Source organism: Rhinopithecus roxellana, chromosome 3 (assembly GCF_007565055.1).
Source record: "Rhinopithecus roxellana isolate Shanxi Qingling chromosome 3, ASM756505v1, whole genome shotgun sequence".
NCBI classification, from domain to species: Eukaryota; Metazoa; Chordata; class Mammalia; order Primates; family Cercopithecidae; genus Rhinopithecus; species Rhinopithecus roxellana.
In genome coordinates, this window is record NC_044551.1 from 172,139,677 (window position 1) to 172,159,194 (window position 19,518).

At 51.1% G+C, this 19,518-nt stretch overlaps 1 protein-coding gene across 2 annotated transcripts in view; it reads right to left on the reverse strand.

The window, feature by feature from the left end:
- Window positions 1-1,773: 1,773 nt before the first annotated feature.
- Window positions 1,774-19,518, reverse strand: part of CPLX2 (complexin 2) — an 84,133-nt gene continuing 66,388 nt past the window's right edge. The window contains exons 1-4 of one of the 2 annotated variants that reach the window (XM_010388358.2): window positions 10,302-10,461; window positions 3,226-3,344; window positions 2,914-3,089; window positions 1,831-2,154 (exon numbers count right to left, since the gene is read on the reverse strand). In XM_010388358.2, coding sequence (XP_010386660.1) covers window positions 1,957-2,154; window positions 2,914-3,089; window positions 3,226-3,256 — 405 coding nt within the window. In that variant the 5' untranslated portion in view covers window positions 3,257-3,344; window positions 10,302-10,461 and the 3' untranslated portion in view covers window positions 1,831-1,956. Of the gene's footprint in view, window positions 2,155-2,913; window positions 3,090-3,225; window positions 3,345-10,301; window positions 10,462-19,518 lie in introns of those variants that run through there. The other variant, XM_010388359.1, reaches the window with a different exon arrangement.

Consider the following 19,518-nt stretch of genomic DNA (forward strand, 5'->3'; position numbering starts at 1 on the left):
TAACTGATATGGCTTTACCTATTGGAAACGGACAGAGAAGACACATGTCTGTCTCTGAAATAAAAGCAGAATCCACTAAAATGGAAAACCTGCAGAATGCAAACTGGGGCCAGTGGGAACAGGGGCTTCAGGGGCAGGCAAGTCGCCCCCTCCCTGGCCCCTGCTTTTGGGATAGGCCCTGGCGGGGGCCCAGCATGGCTTCCTGGGGCACTGCCTAGGTCTGTCGCAGTGGGATTCTGAGGACCTCAGGCAGGAACCCCCCAAGGGTGGGAGGCCAAGGACAAGGTCTCCTATTGGAAGTGGCCAACTGTGACCAGTGGTTTCAGGGCTGGGAGGGGACATCTTACCCACATTCTTTCTCCCCAAGCACACATCCATGCACGTAACTGTCTTTTCAGACCCCCAAACATGCACACACAAGCCTTCAAATATCTCTCAATTCTCTCAAACACACGCTTCTACAACACCTAACACAAACCCATCACTCCCAATACACACGCTATTTTGAAAACACATTCTTACACAAGCTAACATATACAGCCTCTAAACACGAGATGGATAGCACAGACACATGACACAATTTCAACCCAAATACACCACCTCAATCAATCACACATACACAAGGCTAACACACAATCTGTAACACATAGATATAACAACTACAACACACACAATCTCAAGACACACACACGCTCTAGCCCTACACATATGCATATGATCTCTGAACACGCAATCTCTGACACAGTCTCTGCCACACACTATCATGCATGCATGGATACAGTTTCCTCCCTCATTGGACCCCTCTTCCCTCACCATCCCCACACAACTGACTGAGCAGAAAGCTGTGATAATTTGAGTGGGGGACAAATGCCAGTCCCAGACATGCCAGAGGAGAGTTTGTCCTTGGCCAATGAGATTAATGGATGGTGCCTTCTGTCAAGCGGGAATTGGCTTCTCACCAAAGGCTTGGGGATTTGGCCAGGAAGGGTCCTCCTGAGGACCATGGGGCCCTGGAAGCGCATGGACAGGACAGGGTGGGTAGAGGGTTGGATAAGAATGGGGGCAGCTTGGCCACACCAATGAGGGTGTTCCCCACGGCACAGACCATCGCTGCCCGATGGCTCCAAGTGTTTTCTGGGGGCCTGGGCGGCCCCTTGGCTGAGCAAGCTGGGCCCAGCCTGGCAGTGGGGGCCCAGGACCTAAGTGGGGTGGGGGTGAGGAACAAGGGGCTTCCCTACCTGGGGCTCCTCCACAGATGAGCTAAAGTCCACAAAGGATCCATTTGGAGGGACCAGCTTGGCAGGGGCCATGTCTCTCCAGGTGGGGGCTGGAGAAGGGGGTGCCCCTGGGCTGGGTGTCACCAAGGAGATGGAAGAAGGAGAGCCCCAGCCTCCTGCCCAGATCCCAGCATGGCCAGACCCGGGGTCTCTCAGCCTGGGCTTTCCCGGGACAGGCTTCCCCTGACTCCCTTCCTCAGAGCCAGGCCACTCAGTGCCCCTGCCCTGACCTGGGGGCCCACTGAGGGTTGGAGGCTAAAGGTCAGCATGCTGGGCAGGGCTGGAATGTGTCATTACTTTGGCTGACTGGGGACAGTGGTCCTCCTGGCAGTGGGGAGCATGAAGGAACGTATAGGGGTCACCACACTAGCACGACCTTAGGCTTCCTGAGGGGGCTCCCAGTGCCTTTGGCCCTGGGTTCAGCGCCCCCCCCCCCACCCCCGCTGGGGAAAGACTGTCTTCCCTTTTTCAAGCTACTTGGGAGTGGGGTGCAGGTGGATACCCTGGAATGAAGGGAGGTGTGAGGGAGAGCTGAGGGGGAGAAGCCCCTGGCTGGGGAAGGGGGGCAGAGGCCAACTGAGGTTTTCCCCTTCAGAATTGAGACTTAACCTAATAAAAAGAAAAGAAAGAACCAAAAAGAAGTAGTAACAGGTGGAGTGGGCTGGGGCAGGAGGCCTGGTTACTTCTTGAACATGTCCTGCAGCGGCCCGGGCAGGTATTTGAGCACCGTGTCCAGGATGCTCTCCTCTTCCTCCTCCTCCTCGTCCCCGCAGCCCGCAGGGATGGCCTTCTTGGGCCGGGTCAGGCTCCCCTCGCAGGGCTGTTCGAGGGCCGCTTTCTCCTCTGCTTCCTTCTCCTCCTTCTTCTTCAGCCCATACTGGGGAGGGGGAAGGCAGAGACGCGCATGAAGCGGGGTGGGCAAGGAGATAGCAGGAGTCTCACGATCATGCAGCACTGGCCCAGGTGGCCAGGAGTACTTCCCGAGCTTCAGTTCTCTCATTCGTAAAGTGGGCATAAGGGGTCTTCCCTGTAGGACGGTGGCTGGTCCTCAGTGGGAGAGACCATGCGTGGGGTTTCCTTTAAAATTAACGTCTGCCCATGAGAACTTCCTGCTGTGCTGAAATCCCCAAAGATCTGAACACGGGGCGTTTGCTCATATATTTTGAGCCAAATTTGGTGACGAATCTGACTTGAACCAATGGAAGACTACTTCTAGCCTTTATTTATTGCACAGCACTAACAGACATGCACTGGACTGTCTGGAGTAGGGTGGCAGCCCCAGACCCGCTGGGAGTGACACCTAACAGCACAGGGTGCTTAGGACAATGTAGTATTTTTCGAACATTCCCCAATTCGGAACTGCACTCATTTTTGGTCCCAAGGGTCTGCAGTACTAAATGGTGGACCGTAGGGTCCACCCTCTTGGAGTACCTACTACGCGCATTCTCTTAATCCCCAAAAGGATCCCTTGAGGGAGGTGTCCTTGTGACACCCGTTTTGCTGATGAGAAGAGTGAGGCTCAGGGAGAGCTAGGGCGAAGGTGAGAGCTGGGATCCAGGGGAGGCCGGGCAGGGACTTTCGCTGAACCGGTTTTACCCGCTAGTGGCCCTCCCCAGGGCGGGCTGGCAGAGCTGACCTTATCTCGGATCTGCTGCCGGACCTTCTCCCGCTCCGCCTCCATGCGCGCGTGCTTGGCCTTGCGCTCCTCCTCCTGCTGCCGCAGGGCCTCCTGCCGCTCCTCCTCCTTCTTCTGCGCGTCCGGGTCCTTCTCCTCTTCTCCCCCCAGCATCTTCCCCATGTCCTTGGTGGCCCCTACGAGGAAGGGGTGGGAGGGAGAGGGCGGGGTCAGCCAGGGATCAGGGCTGGGGAGAGAGGGGCTGGGCGGGCCGAGCCCCCTCCCACAAGGGTCGGACCCGCTGAGGAGGCGCGGTGGGGCGCTGGACCTCACCTCCAAGGGCCTGCTTCATGACGAAGTCCATGCCGCCGGCTCTGGTTAGCGTGCCTTAGCCCACGGCAGAATTTGCATGCAGCGCTCCTGGCTGGCCTGGCTCGGGAAGACGTGACAACCTGCAAAAGAGAACTGGGAGTCAGATGGGAGAGGCCTCTGCGCAGGCGGGGCGGTGGAGCTAGACAGACAGCAGCCTCACCCTGGTTCAGACACCAGGCACCCATCACTCAGGTCAAGACCCAATGCCCTGCTAGAGGAAAAAGGAGAGGGAAGAGAGCGATTTACTGGGCAGACACGTAGGTGCTGCCAAATGGCTTTTTGAAAGCGGTTTGGTCCCTATTTTAAACCCTTCATCTTGACCCTATTGTTCAGATTTGATTGAAGCCAGGAGCATTGGAAAGAGCTGTGAACTTGGAGTCAGGCAGATCTGGGTTCCAATGCTACCGTCATTTCCTTATTTGCCATGGAAACTTCAGCAAGGCCCTAACCTGCTCAAGTCCCCAGTTTCCTCCTCTCTCAGAGAGAAATGGCAATGCCACCTTTCCCCGGGGTCCGGCGGAGATTGGAGGGGGCCCAGCCTGGGCCACTGGATCAGCCCATCAAAAGACCAGCCCGTGTTACTGCCGCAGCCAATCGGAGGCAGCTGAGCAAATGAGGGCAGCCAGCTTGGATAAACAGATCCCGACTTTGAAAATCAGACAAATGGAAAATAAGTTATTTTTATTGTAGTGTACATGTAATTTTTATGTTTTATAGCTTAATATCGATTTTTATTTTGAATTTCACATGGGAGTGTTGGAGACATAACCTCCTGGGGGCTTAGGGCTTTTAAACTACCTAGCACAGGCCTTGCAGGCACTTGGCAGACATTAGTACCCTACCCCTCTTCCTAAATCACTGACTTTCGGTTTTTATTATACTTTTTATTGTTCTGTTTTTGCCTCAGAAGTGTTCTCCAAATAAAATCTTAATGGGAATCTCAATATGCAAAATATGTGAAAGTGGAACTCTTCCAATGGTAGAGGTGGGGGAGGAAGAGCCTTCCCCCTTGGCCTCCTTACCATCTTCACCCCACATCCCTGAGAAGCTGAACCCTAGTGCTCTAACTTGAGAGTTTCTTTGTATTTTAACCATTCAGTTCCACTGGTTCTTTAATAGACACAGATCTGTTTTCAAGTGTAGAGGGGACATCTGTGAGCTATCCAAAGTGTGAAGCAGCTTCATGGTAAGCGGAGGCCAGGCCTGTTCCCCAAGGCCTTTTGTCCCATACAGCCTTGCAAGGAAGAAAAAAGGTTCCTGGGAAAGGGCGGCAGATATTACAACCTTGTTGGATTCAAGGCTGGATATTGCAACCTGGCTGAGTTCCGGGTCACTGGTTGTTCTTTGACAGATTTTCTTCATTTCTCTCAAGATGAGAAGTAATATCGGTAGACTGAGATTATTTCATGATATGGGGCCCAAGAGCTTATCTACGTGATCAGGCCATCTCATCTGATAGGTTGTTCTGGGAAGAGAAAGTCATTATGTAGCAGAAAAAAAAAAAAAAAAAAAGAAAGCAAAACAAAAAACCCAGGGGCTTTGGCATCAGACACACCTGGTTCAAAATCCAGGCAGCTATACTTACTGGCTGTGGGTCCCTGGGCAAGCTTCAGTTTGCTCCCTGCAAAATGGGGGAGTATTAAGGCCGCCCTAGAATGGATGTTTGAAGGAGAATGAATGATACCAGTCAAGTGCCTGGGGTGTTGCAGGAGCTCATAAAATGTCAGCCGTTGCCGACTACATATTTGTGGAACAAGCCAAAAAGGAACAGGCTTTCCATGCTTTCTAAGAAATGCAAGAGAACCCACCTGCCTAACCCCAAATTCTGAGTTTGAAGGTTGCTCAGCTCAGTCAAGATGTTTTCGCTTGATTTAATACATTGTGAAAAAACTTCATTTCTAAGAACAGGAAATGAACAATTTAATAATCAAGTGATTTCAGGAACTCTTGGGTTCCTACTCTGTGTTTACATAGAGCTCAAGGAATTACCAGGTGGCAGTGGGAGATGCAGGGCTCTAATTTGAGATGTTCCAAATTGGTGGGCAGGGCACCCAGGCTTTAGTTGCACCCTCATCCCTAACTTGCTGGGTGATTCTGACGTGTCTGTCTCCTGGAGCAGATGATCTTCCAGGCCCTTTCTCCTGTGCCTCTGTTGGAGCAGTCTGCAGCATTTGAACTGCTGACAACCCCACTGTACCCCCAAACCTCCTTGTCTCTTGGTTCTGTGACTCAGTTCTTTCCTGTCCTTGCTTCCCCTGTTTCCTCTCCTCTCCTCTTTTCTTCTCTTCCTTTGCGTTTTCTGACTCCTCTTCTTCCTCCTGTCTCTTACATAAGCTTTTCCCCCAAAACTCTGACCTCAGCCCCTGCCTCTTTTTTCTTTCTAACCTTTCCCTGGGAGAACTCATGCATTCTAGGGGTTTTAATGACCACTGAAACTGATGACACCTAGACCTATATATTGACTCATCCAGCAAGTATTAATTGAGCACCTACTTTATGCCAGTCAATGTGTTAGGCACTGGGGATTTACAGGAAACAGGACAGACAAAGCCTTGACCTCATGCAGATTACATTCTGAGGTATGTATGTGTGTATGTGAGTGTGGGTGTACATGCATACATGTGTAGGGAAATAGGCAATACATAAGTAAAAAAACACATTTACCTTCTCCTGGATACCCTTTCCTGGATGTCTGTGGGCACCACTCAAACTCAACATGCCATTTCTGTATCACCAAACTGTCACCTTCTCCAGCCACCTCTGCTTGCAGGTATGCATTAATCAGACATTGTTTACCACTGCCACCCCTCCCCCAGTTGACAAAGTACCTCTGCTCACCACTGAGTCTTCTCAATGCTTACATTCCTGTGGCTCTAATAGCTCTTCTTCAGCCTGCCGGGATTCTTTATCTGAAATTCCCAACTGTGCCCAAAAATCATGCTGCCCAATCCCAGGATGAACCTCCGAGCTGTTAAGCAGTCTCCCGTTCACTCTGTCTACACTCTCCTAACGAATTCTCCTTTTCTCAAGGCCTAAACTACTACTACCTTCTCCCTCTCAGCAGGTGACTTTCCCCCACTTCAAGGGCCAAAGTATAAGGGGTATGAGCTCTGAGGTTAGGCATGCCTGACTCACATCTTGAATCTGCTGCTTTTTAAGCTGTGCAATAGTAATTGACCTAGCTTCACTGATACTTGATCTTCTCTATAAAATGAGAATTATAATGCCACTTTGAAATTTTAGAAATACTCTATGGGATGTGTTTGCACATGCTGGATGCTCAGTAAATGGTGGTTGTAATAATCAAAACAATTAATGTCAGTGAGTGGGAGCTTCAGTAACCTCCCTTCCTTCTAGCTCCTGAGGAAGAAGCCGTCTTCTGGCTGAAGCCAATTCATCCACCTGTGCCCTGGATTCCCTCTCTTTATACCTCATCACTCCCTCTTCCTCACATCTTCCATCTCCTCTCCACAGGTTGCTTTTATCCCCTCCCTTCTTTAACTCCTTCCCTATATTCTGTGTTTCCCTTAATCTCACCCCTCTCACTTTGTGACGAAGTGGTTTCAACGTGGTATCTCCACGTCTTCACCTCCCAGTCAAGCCCTACCTCTCTGTGAGACCAGAGCTCTGCTGCCTCTGCAGGAACCCTGAAACTGCCATAATCAGTCGCCACAGGCCTTCCCATTGCCAGATCCAAGAGGGTCTTCACAGCCGTCCTCCTCCTCCATCCCTCTGCTGCATCACATGCTGCTGCTGACTCCCTCCCCCCACCTTTTTCAGCTTTCTGGAATCTCCTCCTGAATTCCATGACACAGCACTCTTGTGGTGTTCATCCTACTTTTCAGATAGGTCTTCTCTCTCTTCTTTGCTGACTCCTTTCCTTTCCTTTAAAGTGAAGATGTTCTCCAAATGAACTCTCCCTTCCTGCCTCTCCTGTTCCTCTGTCTCCCTTGGGAATCTCATATACCCCTTTTGGTTTAGTGCACTTCTTTAGCCACAGATGCCTCCCTCTCTCTGCCTTCCCTCCCCCAAACCTGCACATTTAACTCTGTTGGATGTTGTCACATGGAGAATCTCAAATTCTATCTGTCCAAAGATCAGTCTCATCCTGGCTTTCCCCACACACCCATCTTTTTCTCTAGCGTGGCTTGTCCCAATCACCTCAACTGAAAACTCTAGAGACAGCAAATTCCTCATTCATTCATTCATTCATTCACTCACTCACTTGCTCATACTACAAATATTCCTTGAGTATCTACTTTCTGTCAGACATTGTTCTGGGTGCTGGGGCTGTGGCAGGGAACAAGGGAGTCCCAGCAGTGGTCTCACAACAGTCAGCTGGGCTAGGGAGGTAGAAGCTGAATAACAGATCACACAAGGAATTGGTGAGTAAGATTGGGATGGGGGTGCCGAGGGACAATTCCAGGGAGAAGTCCAGATGCTGTGGCTTTGCAATGCTGCCTGCATCCCCACCCTCCATTCTCCGACTGCTGCTAATGCCTTGGTTCAGGACCTAGAGATTCTGGATTTATCCATAACCTCTAACTCTCTCTCCCCCAGCTCTCATCCAGCCTCCACATGGCCGTCCAATTAATCTTCCTAAAGGGCAGATTTGCTCATTCACACACACCCTGCAATGGCTCCCCATGGCCTTGTTAAACTGATGCGAGTCCTTGTGCTGACCTTCAAGGCCTGCACAGTCTAGCACCCATCTGTCTTCCTTGCTGCTGGTGTGCCACCTCTTGTACAGGGCTCTGCTTCTTGCACAGGGCTCCACTTCAGCATGTAGTATTTCCCAACAGATACTCTTTCTGAAAATGCCTGGGCATTTGTGCATGCTATTCCCACAGCCTTGGAACCTCTTACCCTCATCTCTGCCAGTTCACATCCTGGCTCCATCACTTACTAAGTAACCTTGAGCAAATGACTCAATGTTTTCTCATCTGTGAAATGGAGACAACACCACCTATTCCCAAGGCTTGTAGTGAGCATTGAATGAAGTGATGCAAATAAAGTGCTCAGCCCAGTGTTGGCACAGAGTAGGTACATATTATCTAACATCATTGCAGTCATCATTATCATCATCAGCAGCATTAATTTCCAAAGATCCCTCTCAAATAGCACTCCCTCCATGCAATTTCCCGGATCTCCTTGGCAAGATGTGAGGGCATCTTCCCCTTTGGAGACCTGTGGCACTTTCTGGGGCAGTATTGCTTGCCTCCAGTACGTGCTCTCTTTGTCTGTTTTTCCCTTCCTGGTCACTCTGAGCTCCTCTCAGGACAGGACCAGTATTTTGTTTCATTTCTCCTGTCCCCAGAATCGGCTACATCTCCTGGTACATGGTAGATCCTGAGGACATGTATGCTGGGTTGAATTTAACGTGTCAACGAGTGCATGAGGGTGTGTGCGTTGGAAGTATGACCCCGTGTGTGCAACTCTGGACTTAGACATCGTATGAGTGCGTGCGTGCAGGCGTGTGTGTGGATGTTTTGCCATATGCCTGCGGGAGTGCTGAGGTCCAGCAGGTTGCCAACAGTTGAGGATTTTGACGGGGCCGCCAGGAGGCGCTCCTTAGCGGTTCTGCGGGAAGTCTTGGTCTATCCCTGCGCGGGAAGGGGGGTGGGGGTGGAGGTGGGGGTGGGAGTGGGTGGGGGACGCTGCACTGGGGGAGGGGAGGCGGGGGGCGGGGAGGGATGCTGCTGTAGGGCTAGGTTTCCCTGCCTTCAGTGCGCTGGGGACCCAGGGCGCGCCTTCAGCTTCCTTGCCCTCTCCGACTCCCTCCGAGCCCGCCCCAGCCCAAGCACCGGCTCAGGGTCGACCATCTGAGCCCCTGGAGGTTTTCGGGACTGGGCCCCGCCATCTGACAAGCCGACTCGGGCACCTGCAATGGTTGTCCTTATGGCTGTTTTTCTGTTTTTATGGCTCAAGTCTGGGCTATATTCACCGCAACTCAATTCAACACTCATTTGCTTGTGGCAGGGGACTGTACGCCAAAGGCAGTGGCAGAGACAGGGGACGTCATTCCACCTCCTCCCCCCGCCCCGTCCCCACCCCGTGGCCCGGGATGGGAGAAGCATGGGGGAGGGGAGGGGCAGCGGAGGATGCGAGGAGGTAGGGAGCCGGCCCCGGCTGAAAAGCGGAAGTGGCCAGGGGTTCCCGTTTCCCCGCCAGAAGAGAGGACAGGAACCCCGGCGCCCCTCTATCGGACCCCCTCGGAGACCTATACCCCCAGCAACTCTGCCTTGGAGCTCCCAGTGGGCCACAGAGAGCGCCCCTTCCCCCAACACACATAGCTCCAACCCCAAGGCCCTGCCCGGTTTCAAACTTTGCTGGGGGAGGGGGCAAATTGAGGCCGACGAGAGCGAGAGCACAGAAGGGGTCGTTCCCGAAGACTCCAGGCGCCGGACTACGCTGCCCAAGCCGCTTCTCCTCCCGGAAAAAGACAAATAGTCCCCTTGGTCCCCCATCCCCAGTCGACGTTTACGTTCTCCTCCCCTCCACCTGCGGTCTGTCCGCCCCCTTGCCGCCGCCCTCTGACTCACTCCGGGAGCACGAACTGTACCCCTCGGGGGCGACTCCCTCCTCCTGGGAGAAGCGTGCTCCGGCGGGCTTCGGGTTAAGCACAGCCAGAAGTAGCTTAGATCGACGTCCCCCACCCCCGCGAGCTCAAAGTTGTTCTCTGGGTTCAGACTTGAGTCTCCGCCGCAGCCGGGGCGGTCCTGGCTCCAGGACCCCGGCCATTCGGGCTCTACCCGGAGTCTCCGGCTAGGGCCCACGCCTCCCCTTAGTTCGCAGCCAGCCGCCTGCTCGCGGCCCCTCGCAGGGAGCTGTCCTTTCAGCACCATGGAGAGCGCGTCCGGGAGTGTCCCCTCTACCGCCTCTGAGTCCCCATCCAGCGCCCAGGCAGCCTTGGGGAGCTGTCCCCCCGAAAGCCGTGCTCCCCAGATTCCCGAGTTGCCCCAAGGCCTCGAAGCGAGAACCGGGACCCTGTTGCCCACAGCCCGGCTCCGCCCTCCCGGCCCTCGGCCAGCACCGACCTGGCGGTCCCTGCAACCGTCTGAGCCACTGCAGGGCTCCGGCCCGACTCCACGAGGTGGTTCCTTCTGCTATTCCAGCTCCCGCCGCCGCGTGCAACTCCGCCAGGCGAGCTGGGGCCGCGGCTTCTGCCGCGGGCGGCTGCGAAGGCGCCCTCCAATCACGCCCCTCAGCCGGGCCCTGACGTTCTACCGCTCCCCTTCCAGATGGGAAATTCAAATCTCTCTCTCTCTCTCTCGCTCTCGCTCTCGCTCTCGCTCTCTCTCTCTCTCTCTCTCTCTCTCTCTCTCTCCTCTGTCTTTCTCTCCTCTCTCTCTCTCCCCTGTCTCTCTCTCCTCACTCTCTCTCTCTCTCCTCTGTCTTTCTCTCCTCTCTCTCTCTCCCCTGTCTCTCTCTCCTCACTCTCTCTCTCCCTTCCTCCCTCCCCCGTCGTTCCTTCCTTCTCTCCCTCTCTCCCTCCCTCCCGTCTCCTTCTCCCCCCATTCCTCCCCCTCTTTTCTCGCTCCCCTCTCCTCTCTCCTCCACCTTACACTGTTCTCCTCCCCCTCGCAGACGCCCCTGCCATCTCCCTGCAGCCAGACATCCTGGCCACAGCTCCAGGCCCACAAGCTTGCTGCTCCTGAGGAGTGGTGGGGGCAGGGGGTGGAGGAAGGGCTCTTTAAAGCAGAGCTCAAAGTTCGCCTCCTTGGGAAAGCCCTCTTTGGTTTCTCCAGGCAGAGTGGTCGCACTTCTTGGGGTTCCTGCGGCTCCTAGACAAGCCCTTGCCTCAGCGACTCCCATTCCACCTGTTGGCTTGTCTCTTGCCTGTGAGCAGCTCCAGGACTGGACCTTGGCCGGATCATCTTTACAGCCGCCCCCCTCCCCAGCACAGTGCCCAGCCACAGGAGCACTCAGGAAACACTGATGGAGCGTGTGGGCAAGACCCTCGCAGTGGGTCAGCACCCAGTGAAAGAAGACTGATGCAAAACTGCAGTGGACCTTAGGCAAGCCACTCACTAATCCCTTTGAGATCTGATATCCTGTGAAGAATAAGGACTCCTCTGGCAAAATTTATTCTAGAAGGCCATTTCTTTTCCTCCTATGCCCAAGAAAGTAAAAGGACTTCCAAGAGGCACGACAACATCTGCTACTATCCCCAGCTTTTCCTCTTCCCCTGGCACTCATTTTTTTTGTTTTATTACTTTCTCTTAATGAGCCTCTTTATTCTGCCTGCCATCTTTCGGCTCCCAATTGCTCCCTTTAATCAGGCCCGATGTGTAGGAAAATGGTTTCAGAGAGGAGGGGCTTTGCACAAGGCCTTTGAAAGATCTGCAGGAGTTTCTACATCTGTCAGGGTATGTCAGAGTGGAGATGGCTTCTCCTTCTAAGGGGATGGCCTCCTTCCAAGGAAGGGGCAACAAGAGTTGCAGAAATGTGATTTCGTTCCAATGAGGGGGAGCTTATCCCTTCACACACGATCACAGCAAAGGCCTTATTCGTTCTAATGAGGGGGAGCTTATCCCTTCACACATGATCACAGCAAAGGCCTTATTCGTTCCAATGAGGGGGAGCTTATCCCTTCACACACGATCACAGCCAAGGCCTTAAAGCAGGAAACCCATCCCCCCCACCCCGCCGACAAGTCAGAGGCCACTGGTGAACCTGGTGAACTGGTGAACCTGGCCACTGGTGAGCAAGAGGCCTTGTCACCTGGAGAATCACCTTCTGAAGCCTATGTCTGTTCTCCCCTTACAGGCTTGGGTAAAAAAGGCCCCTCCTTTAGGGCTGAGTTCCATGTTTAGCACTGTGTTGGGCCATCAGCATAGAATGCTTATTCTTTATTTTTCTTCCCTTTCCTAAGGCAGATACTAAGAGGGGGATGGCAGTGGCAGGGAGGCTCTTTGATCAGAGTTACTTAGACTTTCCACTAATGCCTGAGGGGAGTTCTGGGCAGGGAGATCTGACATCATGTCATTTCGAGTGCACAGTCCTCCTCATCACCTCTTTCTTCATGTGCTTCAAGAACATGCTTAGTAAATGGGACCTGGCTGCCAGTACTCTGGTTACAACTGAGGTTTTTCCACAACTGGTATTGCTTTTGACATGGACACAGCTGAACTGGGCTACAAATCCAGTTGAGGTTTAGGGAAAATACTGAGCTCAGTTCTGGACACCACACTTTAAGATGGACTTTGACAAACTTGAGTATGTCAAGCTCGAGAAGGGGCTAGTCTGGTGGTGGGCACCTGGAAAACAGGTCAAATGAGGGCAGGTTGAAGGATTTGAGGATCTTTCACCTGGGAGAAAGAACACTGAGGGGGCATTAACCCTTGAAGGGCTGGCAATTCCTGCTTAATTTATAATTCCCCCGCTTAGTAACGTGCCTGGCAAAGTAGGTGCTAAGGAAGTGCTTGAATGGATGAATAACTGTTGCAGGGGAAGAGTAGTACTATTGCTTTTTCTATTGCTGGCGATAGAATTAGGGCAATGGGGGAAAGGTAAAGGAAGCAGGCAGAAGCTCTGAGAGGAAGAACCTGCTCTCCATAGGAGCTGTCCAGCCATAGCATAGACTGCCCCATGTGGGGTTATGGGTTCTCTACATCTGGAAGATGGCACGTGGGTGGGAGGCTGGTCCAGCTGATGGCTAAAGCTCCCTTTGAGCCCAAGCATCTCTGAGTCTATAAAAATCTGCCTAAGCTGACATGAACTGTGTCTCACTGCAGAAAATCTTACTGGTGAATAGGAAGACAGCTCAGCCACATTTTGGTGACTTCATTTTATTGAGCAATAAGGGGTAAATCATGATACTTTAGCCATTAAAGAAAGGTGATGAAGAGATGAGTACCTGCTCCCTATTCAGTGTTACCAGCCTTGACATGCTTCCCAAATGACCTACTATTATTGAAAAAGTTGCTGAATATCATAAGCATTTCCTAATGATTAAAATACTACTACTAATAGTGAATATTTGAGCTTTCATTATGTCTCAGGTGTTAACTTTGGTGCTTTATATAATTTACATGTTCTCATTTAATTTACACAAGCGCTTATGTTCAAGATGGGAAAGTTGAGGCCCAGGGAGATAAAATGAATCTTTGGCAGAGCCAGCATTCCAGACCAGGCTTGCCTGACACTGAGTTCTGTGGTCCTTCCAGCACATGGGGCTGTTTCTCTCCTGACACATCCCACAGCCTATGGAAATGTAACTTTTGCTCTGCAGATTTTTTTTTACATTGGCATTTATAGTCTTCCCTGTTCTCCAGTTTCTCACTGAAAGAAAAAAAAAAAAAACTGCCAGGAAATCACACCCAGATCAGGGTCCTCATGTCATGTGGGTTGCCAGCATTTCCTTCATCTCCTGCATCTCTAATCCAGCGGGAGTGCAAACACGCCTAGCCGCAGGTTCTTGCCGAGCTTGCTCTGTAGACAGCTTCTAAGAGTCACCTGGTAAAATATAGATGTGGCTCTGCTTCAGGTGACTTATCCTGGCTGGAGCTGAATTTCCACTTTTATTTATGAGCCCTGGGGGCAGGAGGAGGGGCTCAGATTTGAAGAGATTTGTAAGATGTTATGTATATGCCTTGAATGTTCAGTAGGAAGCCAATCAAGAGAGCTAATGTTAGTACTTTGTGTGAGGATCGAGGAACAATGTGCGAGGAATGACAACTGTCACAGACCATAAATGTGGTGATCAGTGAGAGAGCTTGCATAAAGCTCTCGTCCAAAGGTCAGCCCATTTCTTCCCTGCAATTGCCTCAGCCCAGAGGGCATCCTGGATGCCATGTGGGAGGTGAGGGGGTGTCTAGGAAATGCCAGGCACCAGCTCTGATCTGGAGCTCGCTGGCTGGTCCTGAGCTTGCTGGGAGTTATGTTGGTGGGTGCAGGGAGACATTCAAATGCTCCAGACACTGGCTTCACATCCTGTCATTCTAGCGTGAGCCTGAAGGGGCAGAGTTGGTCTTGGTTTGGGAGGTTGGCCATGTGCCCGAGGAAACAGAACTGCGGGGGTGGTACACAGAGAAGGGCTCTAGGCCACCTTGCTCATCTGATGAGTGCCTTCCCTCTTGTCACTGACAATGGCTGGGTGCCATCAGTGTGAGGGTCCCAGTGTACCTCCTTCAACATGGAATGGCATGGTGTGAAGGCAAACCCATAAGTGTGCAATGGTGTATTTGAGTGCCCAGCAGTGTGGGACTGTGCAGATGGGAGAGTGGTAGCACTCAGGTGCAGTGACACAGGCACTGTGTGTCATCATTAATGTGTGGCAGGGCAGGCGTGGGTCTGTGACTCTCAGTGTGTGCTGGTGTTTCCCTCCCGATGGGATGTGACTCCTGTGTCAGTGTGTTGTTGGTGTGTGATGGTATAGACCTACGTGGAGTGTTGTTAGAGTAGAAGAAGTCAATGGCATTGTTTGGGCATTTGGCTGTAAGGCAAGAGTACTACCTAGAGCTGTGCAGGTTGTGTACTGCACAACCACAGAGGACACCATTTACATAGACTGTGCCAGACACAAAGGCTCTGGGGACATATCACCATTTCTGTATATTGGTGTATGTCTAAGTGTTGCTGTCAACCAGGAATGCTCCAGGTGATAGGGTGTTACCATCAGTATGAAATGGTGTAGTCCTGTGTAACCATCAGTGGTAAGGTTGCAGATATGAGTGTGCTACAGTGGGCTGGAACATGTGTCACTGCGATTGTGTAGGGCAGTAAGGGTGTGTGTGTACAGCCAGGAGTGTGTCATTACCACTGGGCAGGTATGCAGGCAAAATGCGTCACAGATAGTGACTGACCCCTCCTTATCTATTCTGCCCCCACCAGAGACACCCTCATTAATTCAACTTGCTGGCTCCTATCCCACCTGGGAAACTGCAGAAGCCCTGGCACCCTTCATTCTTATTTTATTTTTTTTAGATACAGAGTCTTGTTCTGTTGCCCAGGCTGGAGTGCAGTGGTACAATCATAGCTCACTGCAGCCCTGAAGTCCTGAGTTCAAGTGATCCATCTCAGCCTCTTGAGTAGCTGGGACTACATGGGTGCAACACCAAGCCTGCTGATTTTTATTTTTTATTTTCTATGGAGACAAGGTCTCACTATGTTGCCCAGGCTAGTCTTGAACTCCTGGCCTCAAGCAATCTTGTCTTAGCCTCCCAAAGCTCTGGGATTGCAGGCAGGAGCCATGGTACCTGGATTCATTCTTCACTTTTCTCAGAAAGAGGGTACCAGGCTCAACATATGAACTCTGACTCATTGGTGGTGCATGGAGTCCATGTGGAAATTCCCTGGGTGAGCCCCTCCCTATCCCAAAGCCTGGCCCCTAACTCAGAGCCTCTCTCCCAGCCCAGCATCTGCCCAGCGGCTCCTCAGAGGTCCTCTGCCAGCCTTCATCCCGTCCCACCCTCCCAGATTCAGGCACTCATTAGCATGTCAAAGCAGTTGTCTCCCAGCCCACACTGTACCCCTGGATATGCCCACATGGTTAGCTCCCCTCATCCTGTACTTTCCTGAAACCTTGCATTTTCATGTCTGCACACCAGTCTGCAGTCTCCTTGCCCCCATCCTATCAAAGGAAGAATATTTTGGTAATAAATCTTTCCTCTCTTGCCTCTGGTTCTTTTTCCAGCTCTCATTTATGACTTCTGTCTCCTCTCCTCTCACTATTTGAGCTGTGTTTGGACATCCCCGTGCATCAAGAACTTCTCTGATGGCCTGTCCCTAGAGCCAGCCAATGACCCCAGACAAGCATCCTCATTTCTGAGTTTCAGCTCTGGACTTGCCCAGGCACAATCAGTGGAGCATCAGAGTTTGCTTTCCATGCTCTTGAGAGGGTCCCCTTCCTGAATGTCTGTCCACCCTCAGGATGCTTGGTCCCTTTCCTTCTCCACCTGAGAAACCCATGCTCAGAAAGACAGTTTTTACACGTTAGAATCTTCTCCTTAGCCACAGGGAAATAGAATAACAGAGTTGCAGGATACCAGAATCATGCAAAAGACCATTTTAGAATCACATTTAGAATCACAGAATTATAGGCTCCCTACAACACTATATGTCAAAGAGTAGCCCACTCCTACTCAGAACCACTGGAGTGGGGGACTTGTTAAAAAATTGCAGATTATTGTGCTTCATCCCACATGGTGCAAACCAAAATCTCTGACACAGAAGCCCAGGAATTTGCATCTTTTTGCCCAGCTCCGCAACTGTTTCTGACACATCGACTGGTTGAAAAACCCTTGCCCTGGGTCAATAGAGTTAGAGAATCATAAGATCCTGGATCCTCATCTTACAGAAAAACTGGATCATGGAACCATAGAATATTTTAGGATTCATGGAAGCTTCAAATCAACCAATTATACACATTTACTCACAACTTTAGAATCTTAAATTCTATGAATCTCAGTGTCAAGAATTGTGAAGTTGGAAGTGACCCTGGAGTGTGATTTTGTTCTCGTTCTAGGAGGAATTTTTAGTTTCCAGCCTTCCTGTTCCTTTTGGAATGGAAAGCTTTTCCCTTGTCCCTTGAACGACTGCCTCTATGGTGTCGCCTACATTTGTGAAGATAGATGTTCTTTCCATCTTGCAGTCGGCAGAACCCCTGCATTTATGGAGTAAGTGAGCTTTCTGGAAATGACTTCTACTTTCCATTTAGAACCAGCACACTCTGGCCCACAAAACAGATCTTGCTTGTTGATAAAAATGAATTCAAAAAGACATTATTCCTGTTTTGTTAAAGCAAGGATATTGGTGGAACATGGACAACAGAGGTTAATAAGCTTATGGGGCCTCTGGTTGAGGAAATGAAAGAGAGAGAGAGTGCCAAGGGGCAGTGGAATGCTACTGGAGATTAATAGACGTGTGTGTGTGTGTGTGTGTGTGTGTGTGTGTGTGTGTGCATGCGTGTGCATATGTGGTTGGGGAGGGTTGGATGAAGGGAGGCAATGAGACATACATTAAAAAAATCAGTGATGAAAAGATAACTTTCTGGTCATCTAACCCAGTGTCCTCAATTTACAGATGGGGAAACAGAGGGTAAGAAAGGGGAAAGGACTTTCTCAAGGTCGCATAACAAGTTAATGAAACTTCTCACTCTAGGTAAGTATTCTTTTTTAAGTATAACTCAGCACCCAGCTCCACATGTCCTAAACACCTCCAGTGTGCCAAGCATTGCTTTAGGGACGTTACGGATGCCAACCCTCTAAGCTGTCTGACAACCCTATGTAGCAGGCATTTTTCACTCACTCGTTCTCTTATCTAACATATACAGAGGTCCTGCAGCACCCCAGGAGTTCTCCCAGGCAAAGGTGTACCAGAAGTTTCAGAGTTTCTCTCCCCCACTTCGTTCCACAGTGAGAGATGCAAATGCTTCACTGAGAGCTAACACACGGACCAGTTCACACTCTCCAGATCCTTTCAGATCCGAGACTCTGATTCAAAGCACTCAGAAGCAAGCGGGACACAGATGCCCGCAAACAGTCAATGACCATACAACATGTTAAGTGCTGTCTTAGTGAAGAGGGAGCTCTGAGGAGGAGAATCAAACACACACAGCTTGCAAGCCAGATGGAATTGGAGGCTTAAAGCAGGGAAGGGGCAGGGGTGGCTGGCACCCCCTGCTCCTGAGGCATGAAAGCTCTGGGGCCATCCAAGTCATCTCAGAGGCTTCATGGTGGTGGAAGCCATGGGCACTGGCCACGTAAAGACAGGGAGTTAAATCTCACTAATCCTCTGCCCCTTCCCGTGTGACCCTAGTGTGTGGCTTTGCCCTGAGACTGTGTCCCCACTGGTGAAATGGGGGAGTGATTTCTACCTCCCAGGGTGGTTGTGTGGCTCTAATCAAACAGTGCTTAGGAAACAGTAGCATAGCCTCAGCAAGTATTAATTCCTTCTTTCTCTCCAACACCCAGGCAAGGCATAGCATTCTCTTCTGGAGTTCAGGGCAGAGTGACCACTAGACAAAACCTCCTTTTATGGTCCGCTTGGTCAGAGAACTCCGCCTCATAATCTCCCTGCGTGTATTTAAGTTGGAATGAGAAAGAAAAAAATTTAAAGCTTAGAGGAAAATGGGGGAGATGGTTCTTCTTTTTACCCCTTTTCTTGGCTCCCTCCCTTCCTCCCCTGCGTACGAGGGCCTAGGATATTTGGGTCCCCCAAAATGGGAACTGTGTGAAGAAAGTCCAGAAGGGACTTAGACTTCAGGCCCAACAAGAGGAGGAATTTTCCACCCACAAATTTAAAAATGGCTGCTCTGGGCCACTCAACCTCCAGTTGTTTCTTCCTGGCAGAAAAACAAAATGAAACAAAACCCCCTTTTATTTGGCAAACAAGCAAAGGATTGGGGAAGTCTTGGGAAGATGAAGCCAGAGAAAAGCTTAAAGGGCAGAAGAGGAAGGGATTTTCAACAACTGAGCCTCTCATGGGGAAAAGTGATTCATAATCTTTATCTGATTTAATCCCCAGGCCCTCGCCTCTGTTACCTTAAATATCATTACCTCCGCTTTATATTCAGAGAGGGATATTCAGACTCAGAGAGGTTAAGCCCTTGTTCAGGGTAACACAGCCAAGAAGCAGGAGCAACAGCATCTGAACCTGGTGTGTCTCTCCAGGTGGCCACATTTCCTGAGGGAGATTGGGGGGTTTCTAGAAGCCAAGCCTGGGTCTGCAGCTTCAAGGCAACTAGTTCCAGAGTTTGGGTGATCCTGCTAGGGCACCCTATATGGAGACCTCGCCACGGGCTGGTCCTTGATGGGGCTGGGTGTTCTAGGTCTCAAGGTGACCAAAAGTGATGGAGCTGTAGGTCAGGGCTCAGAGCTGTGCCCTGAGGACTTACATAAGAAATTCTCTCTGGGGCACGCCTTTGCTCACTTCCAATCAGCTTGGCTCAGCCCTGTTCTCACCAGCAGCCTTGGACCACTGCTCCTGCCTCTGCTCTTGCCTTCTTCTTTACTTTCTAACTGGCTTCCAGACCTGTAGGAGAATCAGAGCTTTCTAAAACACGGATCTGACTGCGTCACTCCTCTCTTTAAAACACGCCGTGGTCACAGTTTTTTGGCCAACTCCTCCCTCGTGTGGCGTCGGCTTCGGAGGAGCCCACCTGTGTATTTCATTTGGACCCATGGGTGGTGGATCACATGACCTGGGCTGGACTGATGAGCACATCTGGTCTCCCCAGCCCCAGAGATCAACTGAGGTACATGAGCAGAGAGGGCCAGAGACTCCAATCTGGGTTTTCTACTTTTGCCTCTT